This window comes from Mya arenaria, chromosome 8 (assembly GCF_026914265.1).
Source record: "Mya arenaria isolate MELC-2E11 chromosome 8, ASM2691426v1".
NCBI classification, from domain to species: domain Eukaryota; kingdom Metazoa; phylum Mollusca; class Bivalvia; order Myida; family Myidae; genus Mya; species Mya arenaria.
In genome coordinates this window covers 27,261,626-27,279,142 of record NC_069129.1, presented here as the reverse complement: position 1 = coordinate 27,279,142, position 17,517 = coordinate 27,261,626, and the positions used below count along the sequence as shown (strand labels likewise).

Genomic DNA, 17,517 nt, shown 5'->3' with positions numbered 1-17,517 from the left:
AAAATGTGCATAGTGAATAAATATAACTTTTGGTCAAATTGATGCAGCGTTATCTCCACTAGTACTTTGAATTTCTGAAACAGGTATGTCCAAAACATAACCTTAAAACAACTGGAAGAAATTGAATGAAACGCTGAACATTGATAAAAAATCAGCGCTGGAATTTTAAATCTTGGGTACTTTTTACAAAGTGATTTGTTTATGTTCAACCTCCAAACAATTGAAAGCTGTAAAATTGGTAAGTAGCAACTAGGGGCAATACTGTTAAAGTAATATTGCTGCCATATGGCATTGTGTAGTTGAGCACATCACAGGAACTGTAAATCATGGACATATTGTTGTGAATATATCAGCAATGTTCATTGATCGCGGTCAAATTAGTTTATCTTAGAGCCTAACTCTTGAATAGACTTCGATGACAGTTGGCGCATTGGTAGATGGCAATATCAACGTGACCCCTGCACAAGAATTTTAACTTGTTGTTCCATTGTTGCAAAGTCAAAAACTATTGTTTCTGATATTATTTGCGGTAAACAAAGTTACATTTTCTTTTTTTACACACAAAACCCTTTCGAATGGTACCATAGTTATATGGGGTCGCCAGGCAAACTTCACAAATGTCTAAATTTATCTTAAGATGCAGCTTTATCGTATGCTTCATGATGCTTCTAAAATTCAATACAAAATGCATAAGCGTAGGTTTATTAGTAAATATTGGTATAATATACATGTACATTTCTGGTTAGATTCACACAAAAAGAAAGCTTCACACAAAATACAGTACAACAAATATTGAAAATAAAAACTATTTACATACTAATTTTCAAAAGAGTTTCTTCAATGAATACAGAATGTAAACGAAGAGCAAGACTGCGTACCAATGTCGATAGTATTATATATTTATTTTGAACAAAAGCGAAATATTCTAAATATATTGCTTCATTCAGTGATTGGAGAACACTCCAACATACAAAATGTCTATTAGTATTAATCGAAGGAATATAATATGTATTTCCATATTTCTCATGAATACAATAAATCCGATTATATCACAAAAATACTACACATACAAATCTATCTACACATCGTGAACATCACCGGGCCGATTTACATAATTGGGTACGTTTTCAAGACATCACTTACGTTAGAACAGAGAAGAAATACAATTGTATGTGAGACTAACTCAGAAGTCGACTGAATATAAAAATAACACGAATTACTGCAAGTTAAAAATGCAGATGTTGAATTAAACGAATGTCAAGCTTTTTTTGTTTAGCCGACAACATATGACGATGACGAGAATAATAAGAATTATTGTCAATGATCCTGTGACAGCCACTCCTATCTTCAGTCCTTTCACTAGGCCGCCTTTATCGTCAACCGTTTTGCTTGGACTGCAAAATACAAACGGCTGTGTAATGTATAGTAGTTTAAAGTGTAATGTTGTGATCGATTTCAATAACCATATCTTTATTCAAAAATTGTATTGTTATGTTATTATTTCATGTTATTATATTAGTAGTAGTAATAATAAGTATAGCAATATGGAATCTAAACATTATATTATTAAAAAATGAAAACAACAGGGACACGCCCAGTAGTCAGACAATTTACGTTGACTCTGTTTTAAGGCACAATGTCAGAGCCCAAACGACACAGACCGAGAGGTACAGGAAGTACAGGAAGTACAAAACATGCATAGCGCATACACCACAAACATAAGATACATACATCAAAATATATGTATTAGCAAATACACGGGTTACCGCCTTCAGACGGTCAGTGAAACAGGTGTTCACTAGGGGTTTAAATGAGAATTGTATCGAGTTTTTTTTATTACATTGTGCTGAAGAAGAGTAAAAGGGTGCTGCGAAAACCGGACAAGGGTGCTGCAGAAGAGAGACAGGGTGCTGCAAAAGAGTAAAAGGGTGCTGCAGAAGAGGAAAACGGTGCTGCAGAAGAGGAACAGGGTGCTGCAAAAGAGAAACAGGGTGCTAAGAGTAAACAGGGCAAATTGTAAAGGACTAGTTAATGATAGGAATTGGGTTTAAGCGAAGATATATTAGGGTTAAACTGCAAAATATGAAGCTTTGTATGTAATTAATAATGCCAATTATTTGACAAGCTTGAGCATTTCATTCAAGCAATGCACTGGTGTTCCCATGTTGATCTCTATGAGGGTAGTATGGTGCTACCTAAAAATGAGATGGTGAAGCATCCTACCATAACTTTTTAGTTAAACACCTATTTAAGTCTTACATGTTTTCGCACACTGGTTTACCGTCATTCGCAGAACATCTATCTCTTTCACATGCTGAATATGCATCACAAGGATTAGTAACTGAAATATACCATTATGTTTATCAGAACGTATACATAGTGCGGCTTTTAATCTTTGTCATACACTCGAGGAAGAATGTCATTTTCTACTAGAATGTTCATTATGTCATGATCATGTCTGCCGTTATATATTTATACAAGTGGAAAGCAGTCTCAGATGTTGCCTTATGGAAAAATGAATCGGAATCGAATGATCATTTCACTGGTAACCGTCGTAAAAATGACACCATATTTTACCAGGTTTTCCGTCCATTTTTATGTCTTTGATTTCCACCTTTTCTCCTCTGAATTTTAATGTCCCATCAGTTTCATTTGTGCCGGGAGACATCTTCGACACGGCAACTGCAAGGGCTTGTGCGGCTTCATCGTCATTTCGAGTGATTACAACGTGGTCGATGACTAGACTTCCTCTCCTGCAAAATCGTTACTCAATCGGAACACCTTGGCCATTTCGCTTCGAAAACAACCTCGGATGTATGCCGGTATATAAGTAGAAGTAGTTTGTAAAATAAATAACAGTCATACTATTTAATGGTAGTGTTTATTCGTGTAAGTTGTATTATTCTAAGTGAGGTGTATTATTGCTTATGTGATTCATAAGAGTAAAGTCCTTATGTTTAACTATTTAATTGACACTACAACACGTTTTACCCCCAGCGTAGTAAAATGTAAAGAATTCTGACATTCTAAACAGTACATATTTATCCGAGGTTGTTTTCGATGGAAACTGGCCGAGATGCCCCGATTGAATCGTTGCTATGATTGCCAAACGAGTAATTTTGTTCAGATATGTCAATAGTTGTTTCACAGTAACGTTACACCTATGTGGTTTGTGACCCCGTATTAGTTTGGTATTAGTTAAAACAGTTCATATTTTGAAAAGTAATATATTATCAAATATGCCAAAATATATTGCAAATGCTTTTATCGCCTTGGCAGATTGCAAAATTGATCATTTCACGTCCGATCAAAAATGTACAAAATGCAATATATATATAGGTCAATTTGTTTTTATATAAGTTATCAGCAAGTAATACCCTTTCAAATGTTATCAAAGTATATCGGTTACAAGACATCAACATTTTATATAATTATCACAATGAGTTACCAGACATCAACATTTTACATTAGTATCACTCGCTCGATGTAATGACAACCTTTTATAAACCACAAAAGCATATAATAAGAAAGCGTTATATTTAAGGATTACATGATTACACAAACATATATTCTGACGATGCCACATGTACCTGATGTCAATAATAATCACTCTTTTGAAGCTGTATCCCATTTGCATTTGATAAAAGGGTGTAAGCTGTAAATCAAAAATGTACAGTGAGTAAATACTAGCCGAGGTATTACATTTTTCACTGAATATTATTGTTATGTTTACATGAATAAAATATGGAACAAAATTAGATATGGCTTATGGCCTAAATGACAATCTGCAAATTAAGTTGTCTTAATCACACTCCTGGATATATGTCTAAATCATTCAGGCCGGAAATTTCAAACGAGAACAAAAACTGATCGAGTCTATTTCCCAGCAGGGGCCTAGGGACTTTCAAATTTCAGCCTGTCGGAAATCACCCGCTCTTTAAGGCTTTTGCAGGTCCGCTTAACCTCCCCCAGGTAAGGCATAACTTTAATGTGTACGAATAAAAAAACTCACCATCTTTAAAGCTTCGTTTTCAACTTCCTCATAGACTTTAGTAACATTCAAGTTTTCGCTTTCTTGTAAGTCGAAATTTACGACAACGGTTATGGATACTGATTTCTCTAAAATTGTAAAAGATAATATGTCTGCTTGTCTATGCAACGATGTTTTAGTCATGACTAAAAAACTAGGTGCGTTCTATCAAAATAAAGAAATCGTAATCAAATTGTTATAGATGGTTTATTATGATTTTAAGATACAAACCAGTTGGTTTTGCAGTCGTAATGTCAGCCGAAAATTCTTGTGTTGTTACTGAAACGGAACACAATCTTTTTCATGTGATAAATATGATCCATTGGATAAAATAACCGAACACAATTTAACAAGTAGTGTAATTATTATTGAAGAAATATAATTCCGGGCACGATTTGTCCGGTTAGCGCAGTGAGTATCGCACTCGCTCCTCACCAAGAAATCTTGGGTCCGATTCCCGGCTATGCGTTTGTGAGTGTGATTTTTGGTCACCAAGCCGGACAAGCCGGACAAGTAGGCTTCCTTCGGGTACTCCGGTTTACTTTACAAAACATGACCATATCCTCACCTAAATTTGTGACCATTATAGTAAATGATATTATTTTATTATAACTTATTTCACACGTTGTAAAATAAATAAGTTGAGACTTAAAGCACGCATTCTGGACCTTTAATGTATCACCCTAATCGAAAAAACACGATACGTCGATATTATGTACATCTTCAATCTCTTACGTATGCATGAGCCGTTTTCCTTAACATAGTTTCTAAAACATGAACACTCATATCCGCCATCTAAGTTAAAGCACCCAGTGTTTGGAACAGCACTACAGACTCCGATATCGACACATTCATTCACGTCATCAGAACAGACAGTTCCAGTCCATGTTGGTTTGCAGTGGCACACTCCGTCGGATGTGTCGCAGTAAGCTGTATGGTTTGTGTCACATTGCGTGCAACCTAGATAATATGAACGGAATTATCATAGTATATCCTTATTTTGTTCAGGTTTGAATATTGATATTATATTTTGATGGAGTCAAGTTAAATAGGTGACACTATTTCAGCATACTGTTTTTTTAGGTATAAAACTACATCTTTCATTCAAATTCAAATTGAATTCTTACCTCTTCTTGTGCCCAGAGATATTTTGAATGAAAAAATAAAACATCACTTACCTTGACAAACTCTGTTCACTTCTTGCCGCAGATTAAACTCTTTCCTTAATGTATCATCTATTGTAATCAGCAGTGTAGTTCGAACTTCAACAGGTTCTCCATACGGAACAGGACTTGGAATATTGCCTCCGGTCTCGTAACTATCAATACGGTATTCCTTAATATGTCTAATGTCAGATATGTCATTCATAATGGCTGGCTGGACTTCGATGTTTACTGCTCGCTGATACTTAACAAGTCCTATTCCTTGAAGATTGAGCTTGTCCGTAGCATTGTGTGACTCTTTTGGCAACTTAGCAGATATATTAAAAGCAATAATTGCCGTGTCCCTTTCTGCAGCGTTTAGACAACCTTCAAAGGCGAGATTCGCTGATATTGTAGGATAAATCAAAACTGTCATTTGACCAAAGCGTGTCTTATTGATGTCACTTTGATGAACAGTTACGTTAAGATTGATTTCACCGGGTCGTTTGAATGTAATATTTAACGTCCCAAACTGTGAAGAATTAAGACATAAAACTCCATCGATATATTGAAGACCATCTTCAAATAACGTATCTGATTGAAATCCAGAAACACTGATTTGCAAGTGCTCGAGTGACCCCGAAATGTTCTTTGCATCGACTTTTATTTGCAAAGGTTCGTCGACAAATCCCGAACTTCCTCGCAAACTCAAAGAAGGTGGTTCCAGAGGAGGTGTTGCTTTGAGAGAGTTGAATGCATTTATTCAATTTGTCTACACGTACATGATGTTAACAATATATGTAAACAATCAGTTTTTGGGTTCACGTTATTTTAAAAACAGTAGAGCAAACAGACTAAATGTATAATATGTTGATATGAAACTCCATAGAATGCGTTTAGTTTGACAAAGAATGTGAGATTCTAACTTGAATAATAGTTGCGTTGAAAATATTGTGAAAGGGCTGTCATAAGTTAATAACCATATTTCATGTCAATTCTTTATTTTAATATTGTATATAATACCTTGCATACTTTGCATATTTCCTTTTATAATAACATATGTTTTATCAAAATAATGCGTTTGTTTTGACGTGGCTTACTTGATTTGCAGTTCGCTCCATAGAAACCATCGTTACAAATACAGGTGGACAATCCGATGCTACAGTTACCATTCCCAGAGCAGTTACAATCTGATATGAACATTTCCAGAAATGAGGAGATAAACAGTTATATCCAACAGTTATCTGATATCATGGTTGTAGTCTCTTCCAATTACAAGGCTTTAAAAGCTTTAATTTGGTCATTTTCAATTTCTTACATTGATTTCTACTTTAAACTTGTTATTTAAATATTACTGGTTGTTACATTTTCTTAAATATACTGAGTTTTGCTCATTTGATTTTGTTTTCAATTTCACTACGATATTTCGGATCGTTTGACCCTTTGCTTTACTGAAAACGAACTTACGTTTCTCAAGTGTTGATGTCACAACAATAGTCGCTGTTTCGTCGGTTTCCCAATGAGTAATTGAATTACCGACATTATCAATAGGGACAGGTACAAGAAACATTGATTCGCCAACGTTAACACTGATCAGAACCATTTCCTTCCGAATGCCTTGTGCGTACAGTGAAATTGTACCATCTTTGAAATGTAAATGATTAAATTGAGTTTTACGTGAGGTATCGTCATAACTGTATTTTTTTTCAAAAGTAATAAATTTAAGGAAACAGTTGACATGTGTGTTTACAAATGGAAGTAATAAAAAACTTTACTGTCAAGCCGGTACAAATCCACTTGTTTTACACCAGATCCATCGTCTTCAGATCGGAGACGTATAATTGCTGATTCAGCAGATTCTGTCCTTGGAACAACGGAACCATTTACCGTAGGTATGGCTTTGTCAATCTTTGGAAAAGTAAAGATCATAAATAAAAAACGGTTTACTTCATCTTATTCAGGTAATAATTCATTGTAAAGTAATTACTCAAAAAATGAGAAAAACAACATGGATTACAAGCTTACCGTGTTAAATATATTAGGGGTGTCAATAGGGTCATTCTGATCAAAATAGATGGATGCGTTTGCGTTGATCGTGGTCGCATCCAGTGCCTCTTCCAAAGGAACTGCTGTAAATGTTACAAACCCTTGCCCAGTTGTACCGTTATTAGGTGGCAAAAATCCAACAATGGGATCACTTGGGGCAAAACCTGCAAAAGTATTCTTACTTAAATGTTTCATTCAAGCATCTGTGTCTTGGATAAATTATCGAAATGTCAAAATCTCATAACCTTAACAATCATTCGCATATTGCTTGTGTCGTTTAAAAACAAAGTTCGCCTGATTTAAAACAAGCATTTACCTGTTGCTGGATCAATGCTTTGGAAATTCCAGAAAAGAACACGTTTGACCACATCAATACCACAGAATACTTTTACGTAGACACCAGATGTGCTTGTCATGTTGATTGTACCCTGAAGGATGAAGGCATACCATATGGTAAAAATGATGATACGACGGTCAAATCACTGCATACACAGTTATATTTTATCTAGCAACTCAAACTACAATCAGTTTGAAATATGGGTAGGATCATTGTTTAAAAGGAAAATATTTAAAAGAATTTTACTTGGAATGATTTGCTATTGTCCTTGACTGGCTGTTCAAACTCGCCAAATCCGAATTTCCCTATTGTAAACTTTCTGTCGTCTAAAAATTCGCTGTAACTATGTTCAATTTGCACTCTTTGTGCAGGAGCAGTAGCATTTTCATTATTTTCAAATCGAATAGTATACGTCATTCGATTTCTTCCAGAAATAAATCTTGCAGCGCCAAAGCCAGACGGTCCAATCATATCGTTCTGGAACGGTTAAAAAGAAACATAGTTTGACATAAATAAATATATGTGTCGAATTGCAGCATTTATGTCCAAAAATCGAATGAGTTTTGAGCATTATTGTAAGTTTTTTTAGTCTTGAGTAAAACAGTTCTATGTCTTCTAATTCAAGTTTAAGCCTTTGTGTAATAAACCAAGGGGTAGAAACATATCATAATTATTTTATATTATCTTTAAATATATAGATTCAAGGCTCTTAAATTGCACTTTCGTCATACGAAGTTCATATTGATCGATACTAAATGTAAATGGAAGATAAAAGATAATTATGTCTAACCGGATCAAGGGAAGCAACCCAATCAACGAAGCCGTCACCCAACTCTAAGAGTTGCTTGAAATCAACATCAACCAGGGAACTCAAGTGGCATATCTAATGTATACAAATCAAGCCATACTTGAGAAGAATACACACAATTATATATCTTAAAAGAAAACTATGTAAATTAAATTATTAATAGCCGTCAAACAGACGCAGTTTTGAACCCGAAAGACTTTCACTTATAGCCTTTAACACATTAAACCCATAAGCCATAACTATATCAAAAGCAGGCAGCTTTCTTCAAATTGTTTATTTATTAGTATATATGCAAGAAGTTTAAGTATTACCTCTATAGGTTTACTTTTGTAATCCTCAAATGCACTGCAGATTTTTTTGAAAATCCCGTATTTTTCAAACTTCTTGGCCAATCCAGCGTCTGCCATATCTAGTAATCCCTTTGAAATATCGTCTCTGGCATCTTTCCAATCATATTTCTCGCCGTCAATAGTATGCTGTACATAATTGCGCAACGTCTTCGTAGCAACAGATGCAAGATCTTTGACAATAGGTATTTTCACGTATTTTCCGATCACGCCATTTATAGATCCTTCGACAAGCGCACCAGTTGCTCCTGTTGTAAAAATATAGAAATACTCATGCCATGCTAAAGACATGATTTATATAGTGAACACAACTGTTATTAATGAGGGTTCGAGTGGTGTAGTGATGAAGATGCCGGCCGCCCCAAGGGGTTGGGAGTTCGAGTCCGAGCAGGAGTACGTTCCCATGACCTGTCAATAGGACAACAGCACTGCTTTCTATCCAAACTTTGGACTCGAGAGGGCTTTAATAATCGTTAAGCTGTCAAAACCTAGCTAAAATAAATTAGTATAAACTAAACGTGATTCATCAGTTATACTACATATCGAAATGCAAACCTCCAAAAGTCCACTGGTTAACTGGTGTTGAAACCAAGTATTTTCCAACACCCAGAACACCCTCAAACGCGATGTATAAACAGACCGGACATGTTCCTTTGGGATCGTTAAAATGCACTGGATTATTTCCACAGTAGATATAGAGATTTTGACTCTTTGCTTTTAGTCCCAACCCATCAGGACTTAGAAATCGACCGGTAGAAGAATCGTACATTCTGCTTTGCATATAAAATACTCCTTGTATTTCTTGTATTTCAACAACACCCCATTGTCCAATAAAAGTGAAGATCGGGTTTTTCGAACCAGCCAAAGACATATCATTTCCAAACGGGTCGTGGTTATATGACGACAGTAATTCACCGTTCTCGCTAAGAATATTGACGACAGTTCTGAAAAGTTAGATCTCGATATAAAATAAACAGGTTTTTTTTATTTTAAGGCAATCTTACCTACCAGATGAGATCATAAACAAATCTAACCTTATGGATCATAAACAAATCTGGCCCGATGAGGTCATAAACGAATTTTAATTACTGGATCATAAACAAATCTTACAGGATGAGGTCATAAACGAATATCTACTAATTGATCATAAACAAATCTTACCGGATGAGGTCATTAACGAATCTCTTCTAATGGATCATAAACAAATCTTACCGGATGAGGTCATAAACGAATCTTTACTAATGGATCATCAACAAATCTGACCTGATGTGGTCATAAACAAATTTATTCGAAGGAGTTATTCATAAATCTGACCCTTATAGGTCATAAACGAATCTATTCTAAGGGGTCATAAACTAATCTTACCCTAAGGGGTCATAAAAGAAGTATTGCAGATTTTCTCCGTTCGTATCAGCCGCTACTAATCCTACATCTCGTCCCCCGTAAAAGTATCGTGTTCGTTCTCCGCTGCTTGAGATCTAAAGAAGAGTTTGAAAAAAGGATATATTTTTAAATATGTTGCTTTGTCATTGGATCCTTTCTATCTATTTAGTGCATTATTAAGTGATCGTTCAAATAAAGTAAAAAAAGACATTAATTACATTAGTATAAACAATTGAACGATCTTACTGAATCTTCAAATTTTGCACACTCAGTCTGCCATAATAAACAGAATTACTTTCAATAATTTGAAAAGCTGCAACAGTCCTGAATATCATTTTAATTAGTCACGTGAAAATAACTGCAATTCTCATGAGTCGTTAATCCATTTAAATAATTAGAATTCCACTTTACAGGACACATTTACCTGACGACTTTACAAATATGTTTGTCTACACATTGATAAAGAAGCAATATAAATGCATTAATAGTATATATAAATCAGTGACAAATACCTGCTCTAATATGTGTCGATCGAAGAAACCTAAGGGACTTGTAATATATTTTGATTGTCTTCCATCGCAAAGCTTTGAGGCTAAGTTTCCGAAAGCGTCGTATTTAAACTTGCATGACATTCCACGAGAAGAGTAAGAGATCAGTTTATTGTCTTCGTCATAACCAAATGTTTCGTTCTTACCGGATTGTCTTGTTTTAAGATTCCCGTTTCTGTCATACGTAAAGGATACCTTCCCGAATTGTTTATATTGGTTCATTTCATTAACATTGTATACTTCCTCAATTCCATTTCGATTGATAGATCTTCTGTTTTTCGCATTATCATAGTTAAACAACGTTTCATTTCCCATCGGATCAATCATTAATGTCAACTGTCCAGCTCGATCGTACTTAAATCTCCAGCTCCCTTCCATTGTCGTCATCTGTATTCTCATTTTGCTTCGCTCGTATGTGTAATTAAAGAAAGAGGCAATTGTTGTATTTGGGTAAAAATTCATTAGTGACAAAAGCAACCGCGAACCCCTTTTGTAAACAAAAACACTGTAGGCTCTGTTTCCATATTCTTTCCTTGTAACAAGTCCTGCTTCATTATAAGTAGTTTTGACCAATGTTGTTCTTCCCTTAGAAACTTCAGTAATTCGTCCATGCCCATCATACTGATATTGAGTATCATATCCCTGGTCTGTTGATATACGTGTCAACTGATTAAGCCTGTTGTATTCGTAACTAATTTTCGTTTCGGGTGTCTTAATAGCTTTTGGTAGATTTCCGTCGTACTCAATTAATGTTTCTCCTAGTTCATTAGCCGCATAATTCAATTTGCCGTCCTCTGTATATTCGTACATTGTTATCGTATCCGATCCTATATCCTTTTTAGCTAGGAGGTGTTTGCTATTAAACTCGTACCTTTTCAAGTTTCCAGAGGGCATTTTTGTATAATGTCCATTTTCAAAGTAGGTATATGTCTTGTTGGTACCATCGGGATACAATACCTCTTTAATAGTTTGGTTATCATTTAATATTATTTCGTAAACATTTCTCTTTCCATCTGCAAATTGAATCATTTGTCCAAAATCGTTAAACTTGGTTTTTATAGTGTCCCCATTACCGTCTGTTATGAGAACCGTGTTGCCGTCAAATGCACGGTAAGATACCAACTGTAACAAACATGCTCGTAAATGATATGATGTCATTGTTTGTACCGTTGTTGTACATAGCAAATTTGATTAAGTATATTTACTCAAGACAACTCTGCGAAAGTTGTTCTACATTGCTACTCATCGTAAAATTACCTCGTAAAATTAGAAAGTTTAATTAAAACAGAACTAGGCTTACCTTTTCTCCTTCGTAAATAGACTCGGATACTTTTGTTCGGATTGTTTTGACAGGCACGCCATTTTCTTTTTGAACACTTATTACATCATTTGACTCAGAATATATGACATTAGTTGAAGCTGAAATTGTTTTGTCATCAATGACAGTCATGCCACCCTTGGTAAACGTGTATTCATCGTCCATAATTAAGCGTCCTCCTTCAATCAATTTCCTTGAAATTAAATGCCCATTTGCATTGTATCCGAACTGTTCTCGTGATGAGGTCTTTGTTTTAATGACCATCCGTAATGAGTTGTCGTTGTTATTGTAATAGTATCTCACAACGTTTCCTCCAGATCTCATTTGTGAAAGCATGTTTGTATTAAAGTTGTAAAAATAATCTCTGAAAGAAGTCAAAGGATGTGTAAAAACATAAGTTATTATCCTAATCTTAGTAAAAATTCAAGGTAAAGGATGTTGTTGAAATTATCGTTTACATTACATTATACCATATTTGCGAGTGTTACGTTTGTTTGCTTTGAAACATTTACTCGTATATAGGAACCGTAACATGTAGGCGGAACTTAACTGACAACGAGCGTGTGGATGTATTATGGCGCTATTTTCCTATCACTGCACGCTCGTAATTGAGCATTGTCTTCATGGAACAATCAGTAATTTAACCAATTAACCTCTTAATTGACATTCTACACTTGAATAACTCGGGTTGTGGCTGCAGTAACTATCAATTTAAGAGTATGTGAATACTGTTTATGCATTACATTTCAGTAAACTCGTACTTACACACGGGAACCTTGTTGGTTGTTGCTATTCAAAAGTTGTATCGTCTGAATGTAATTTCTTGAGTTATATCTTATATTTAAAGAACTTCCAGTTGAATGAATCAGCCTTTTCAAAACATCGTCTTCATACTCAAAACGTAGCCAACTACCATCAATCAGGGAGTTGATCGATTTAAGGCAGAGCTTTTGCGCATCAAATACCAGTTCTTTGCTGTCTTTTGACTTTGTTAGAACGAACCCTAGAATATAAACAAACACAATTAATATGAAATAATTATTGGCCTGCTTTAAGAAAAGCGTAAATACAAATAAAGAAATTAAACATGTCTAAACGTTTGAATGGCACTAACAAGAACCTGTTTCGCTTTTTCGAATTTTTCCTAAATTTCCATTGATAAATACATCGTCATCTCCCTTGAAAAAGGCAAAATCTTCCTTCTCAATTGATAAGAGTATTTTGGATGAAGAGACATTTTTGATTTTTGAATCCCTGAAACGAACAAGAAAAGGAATTATTTAGCTCTAATCTGCTTAAACCTAGTCCATGCACAGAATAATGCCGTATTTCTTCGTTTCTTAAGATATTACGAATATATGCAGCTTTGACAATTTCAAAGTTACAGCCACAAAGCATTCAGATGGTTTGTTTATCATGTCGTGTGTAAATCATTTTGCTGCAGCACTGTGCAACAATACATTTACTTTAAATATTTTTTTTTCAAACGCTTTACCAGAGTTTTAAAAATCTTAAGTCCTTGAATCTCTGGTTTACTAATGTGTTTATATATGAAATTATAAATGGTTCATCCTTTATAATACATAAAATATTTTTTTCCTAAAAGCTCGAACAATTAGAAATAAAGCATAAATAACATTGTACTCACCACAATGGCAGGATCCAACCTTTTCCCGCTGGTCCGGGTTGATTTCTATTTCCTATTCTTCCTGTCAATAATCTGTTTACTGTGAGCTGTATCGCAGTGTCTGTTTCTATTCCGATATCGTTGCTAAAATCCAATACGGCGCCAACCTTGGGGGAATTTGCGAAATCCAGCAGATATAATATAACGTCATCAACGGAATAAACGTAACGTCCTGCTAAGCTCATTTCGTTTAAGACAGCACTGAATTTTTGAGACATAGAAAAAGTATTGTTTCCTATCATGTTCTCAAAATTTTGCCAGATTTTTTCCCATGCGGGTTGGTCGTAGCCTGATGGCTTCAGGCTGTTTTTCATATCCAAAAACGGATTTCGAATGTTGACATCAGGTTTGATTTGAAATATTTTGATTTTCATTCTGCCTAGTTTGTCGGAATCATCTTGGGTTGTTTCAAACACTATCGACCCAGACTGCTTGGGTCTAAGAATTCCAGCCGGCCCATGCTGACTCGAACAAAACAAAAAAAACTCTTTTTTGTATGATTCATACTTTATGTCGTTTTTGATGCGCATATTCCCTTTACCAGTGATTTCAACTTTGATAACTGGTACAATAAGATCCGAATCACCCAAGTTTTGATACTTCAGTGATAGATGTCCGTTCGTATCTCTTCGTAATCTTGAGTCCATATCAAGTTCAAATCCTAAATAGCCAAATGCCAAGGATTGCATAGTTATGTTTGCCTCGAATTCAACTGTTTTATTCAGGGAATTTGATTCGACAATAAGAGAAAATGTCGAACTCCCTATTAGGGCTGAACTATTGAATGTCGCGTAAGCCTCCGTCGGCGAAAATGTAAATGTTTTGTCTGCGGCAATTGTCTTACTGTCGTTGCTTATCAAATAGGCCCTCAAATCGAACGGCATGAGAGCTCCAGTAATTAAAACTGTTGTGGTAGTTTTGGGTATAATAACATTAGGTGTCACGGCTAATATTTCAAATGTTGCGTATTTCGTAGCAAAATCAATAGTTTCGTTAACATGACCTACATTTCGTATAAGTACATACGCATCAGACGTGTATATATCGGAATATATCAGGTTTTGATATTTGCTGTTAAAGTTGTTTGACATTTGATCAAAGCTAAACAACGTCGGAGGATTTTCAGCTTTCAGATAAATTTCAACGTAATTTGAATCACCAGATTGAATATTGAAAATTAATGTTTCATCTTTCGTCAAATTACCAATTCTCAGTGTAACAGACGAGTGAGGTATTAATGTCATGTCCATTCTTTTTCCAACGGCAATACTTTCATATTGCATTTCTGTAGTGTAACTTGAGACAAGAATATTGTTATGTTGATTGATGTCCACTACGTTTGACCTTGATCTAACGATTGAAAAGAATTCATCTGCTGGCAACGCCGATGGAATCGCTTTAACTGAGTATTTCCGTTCTTCTGTTTGGTTTGGTCCTAAAGAAAACCTTGAACAATCTGCATTTGCAAATTGTACATCGTCAATACTCATCAACTGATTTTCGGAGAAGTAAACAGAGTCACATTTGTAGCCTGTACATGACTCCGTTCCGTTGTTGCCTATGTACCAGGAAACAACCATTTCAGATCCGTAGTTTACCTTCTCAGGAACAGAGATATTGCTTACATATATGTCCGCAGTTTGAAGTCCAATCAGGTGAAATGGTATTAACAGAGTATTATCGGTTTCGTTTGTCTCGATAATGTCATCTCTTGAATCTAGAACTATGCCTAACACATAGCTCTTTGTTTCCATATCGAATGGAAGCATAAATGTGATATTGAAAGATTCTTCGGTATTGGGTTGAATAACTCCATATCGTTTTACTGAACGAAGTTTTGTATCAAATGAATCTATTAGGTAGTCGTCACTGAGGTATGCACTATCGAACCACGGCAGAAGAACCGATACATTCCCGGTGTTACTTATGTTGTAGGCAATTGAAAGTGGCTGTCCACTAGAAGCTTCACTTACATTACCTATTCCATTTATTTTGAGGTTTGAAAGTTCTCCCATCAAATATATTCCATTGCCTAATGTAAATTCAATAGATTGCCCATGTAATAGTTCATCGGTACTGTCTATGCTTATGTATGTGTAGTTTGGAAATATATAAAAGAATGGAGATCCAGAGAATTCTCTTGGAATTCTACATTCTGCGACAGATGTGTATGATTCGTTAGCTTGTAACTTTCCAACATGAATAATTTCTTTTATCTTTGTTCCGGTCTGCAATACTTTACTCGTATTTGCCTGCTGTATCGTAACAAATACTGCATCAGACCAAGACGCAAATTTGGTTGTCATTTGTCCTGTATTAGTTACTTTATATGAAAGAGTTATCTTATCTTCGTAATTGGTTGATGGTATTACACTGACATTTGACACGTTCAGACTTGCGTCTGTTAAACCAACAATCATGGTATCTTTGGAACACATTGTATTGGTTTCTTTGTCGTTTCCCTCATAAACAGTTTTGGCTGAGTTAACTTCAACACAAACAGTTATATAACCCTGTGTATCTATTGGGACATTTAAAACTCTTCTTTGTTCGTATGACGCTCCTGATTCCAAAACCGATTTGATCAAAAATGTTGCAACATCATACTTGACTTCACTCTGGATTAATATCTTGTCATACCATTGAGCCGATCCTTGCATAGAGTTTCCAAAATTCCCCACCGACCAATTAACAGCAATCATTTGTATACCTTCATTTCTATCAAGCAGATCAACTGTTACAGATGTTACACCAAGATCGACACTTATAGTGTCTTCTATATTTATCTGATTTTCTCGGCGATTGTTCAGAGTCAAGCCTCCCTCATAAATGTCACCGTAAACATTTGTCTCAACTCGAATTTCATAAGAACCTTTCCAGTAGATGGGGATTGAAATTTCAATATCACGAGAGTAAGACGAGCCTTGGCGAAGGACATTGTCTTTCGAGAGAACTCTTTCAAACTTGTGAAAGAAAAGTCCAAATAAACCAATTTCTCCGATGAGAATTCTATCACTCCAAGTTTTATTAGTAATATCAATATTACCGATATTAGAAACAGTGTATTGGACGTGAATGTTTCCACCGCCTTCATAATATCCCTCTATCTCTACCAGACTTATTTGAAGATCGGCCGCAATAAGTGGTACGTCAATTATACCGGACGAAGCTTCATTGTTGTCCCGATCATGATCTCCAACGTTTCCACTGCAATCCACTGAAACTGCAAATCTGATTTGCCCGTGGACATTTTCAGGCATTTGTTCTGCTATGTGTCTAGTGTAGACATGACCATGTGCAAGGTTATCGTCAATGTAGATCTCACTTTGTAACAACAGGGAATAACTCCAGTCGTGTAATGATTTGTAATAAAGACAATCAACCCATTTTGTTGAGAGTGTTTGACCGTGTCCTATATTTGTGACCTCCCAAGTTACATTAATTGAAGTTGATGTTTTCGTTCTGTGGACTCCGGTTGTAAATTTCCTTATTGATAAATCAGGAACTGCTCTTGTGATCGTTATATCCAACGATTTTTTATTGTTATCGTTTCTGGTGTACTCAAATACGTTATTTCGAACATCTGTTTCCGCACTGATTGTGTATCGACCTGTTCTCAAGTTCGGGGGAACGTAGAAAAACTGTCTTAAGGAATAAACACCATTTTCGATAAGAGTTCCATAATGTGGTGATACTTTAGAATATATTAAGTTTGACGAAACTGTAGAAATCAGATCCTGCAAATGAAATTAGCAAAGGAAATCGTCACAGGGAAAGGAAATGCATCTAACATTTAAGTAAGTAATATATAGACTATAATTCTTTCTTCGTCCAATCTGCATATCAGACTCTTAATTCATTAAAGTGTTAT

The 17,517-nt window shown here is 35.3% G+C and overlaps 1 protein-coding gene across 3 annotated transcripts in view; it reads right to left on the bottom strand.

The window, feature by feature from the left end:
* Nucleotides 1–721: 721 nt before the first annotated feature.
* Nucleotides 722–17,517, bottom strand: part of LOC128242673 (uncharacterized) — a 51,149-nt gene continuing 34,353 nt past the window's right edge. For 2 of the 3 annotated variants that reach the window (XM_052959915.1, XM_052959917.1), the window contains exons 18-40: nucleotides 13,608–17,383; nucleotides 13,074–13,213; nucleotides 12,725–12,962; nucleotides 11,942–12,323; nucleotides 10,606–11,763; nucleotides 10,076–10,188; nucleotides 9,266–9,654; nucleotides 8,675–8,958; nucleotides 8,346–8,438; nucleotides 7,802–8,032; nucleotides 7,535–7,646; nucleotides 7,198–7,382; nucleotides 6,948–7,080; nucleotides 6,640–6,816; nucleotides 6,273–6,362; nucleotides 5,209–5,910; nucleotides 4,766–4,990; nucleotides 4,262–4,309; nucleotides 4,013–4,119; nucleotides 3,591–3,655; nucleotides 2,578–2,753; nucleotides 2,260–2,341; nucleotides 722–1,394 (exon numbers count right to left, since the gene is read on the bottom strand). In XM_052959915.1, the coding sequence (XP_052815875.1) occupies nucleotides 1,247–1,394; nucleotides 2,260–2,341; nucleotides 2,578–2,753; nucleotides 3,591–3,655; nucleotides 4,013–4,119; nucleotides 4,262–4,309; nucleotides 4,766–4,990; nucleotides 5,209–5,910; nucleotides 6,273–6,362; nucleotides 6,640–6,816; nucleotides 6,948–7,080; nucleotides 7,198–7,382; nucleotides 7,535–7,646; nucleotides 7,802–8,032; nucleotides 8,346–8,438; nucleotides 8,675–8,958; nucleotides 9,266–9,654; nucleotides 10,076–10,188; nucleotides 10,606–11,763; nucleotides 11,942–12,323; nucleotides 12,725–12,962; nucleotides 13,074–13,213; nucleotides 13,608–17,383 (9,054 nt within the window). In that variant the 3' untranslated portion in view covers nucleotides 722–1,246. The remainder of the gene's footprint in view (nucleotides 1,395–2,259; nucleotides 2,342–2,577; nucleotides 2,754–3,590; nucleotides 3,656–4,012; nucleotides 4,120–4,261; nucleotides 4,310–4,765; nucleotides 4,991–5,208; nucleotides 5,911–6,272; nucleotides 6,363–6,639; nucleotides 6,817–6,947; nucleotides 7,081–7,197; nucleotides 7,383–7,534; nucleotides 7,647–7,801; nucleotides 8,033–8,345; nucleotides 8,439–8,674; nucleotides 8,959–9,265; nucleotides 9,655–10,075; nucleotides 10,189–10,605; nucleotides 11,764–11,941; nucleotides 12,324–12,724; nucleotides 12,963–13,073; nucleotides 13,214–13,607; nucleotides 17,384–17,517) is intronic. The other variant, XM_052959918.1, reaches the window with a different exon arrangement.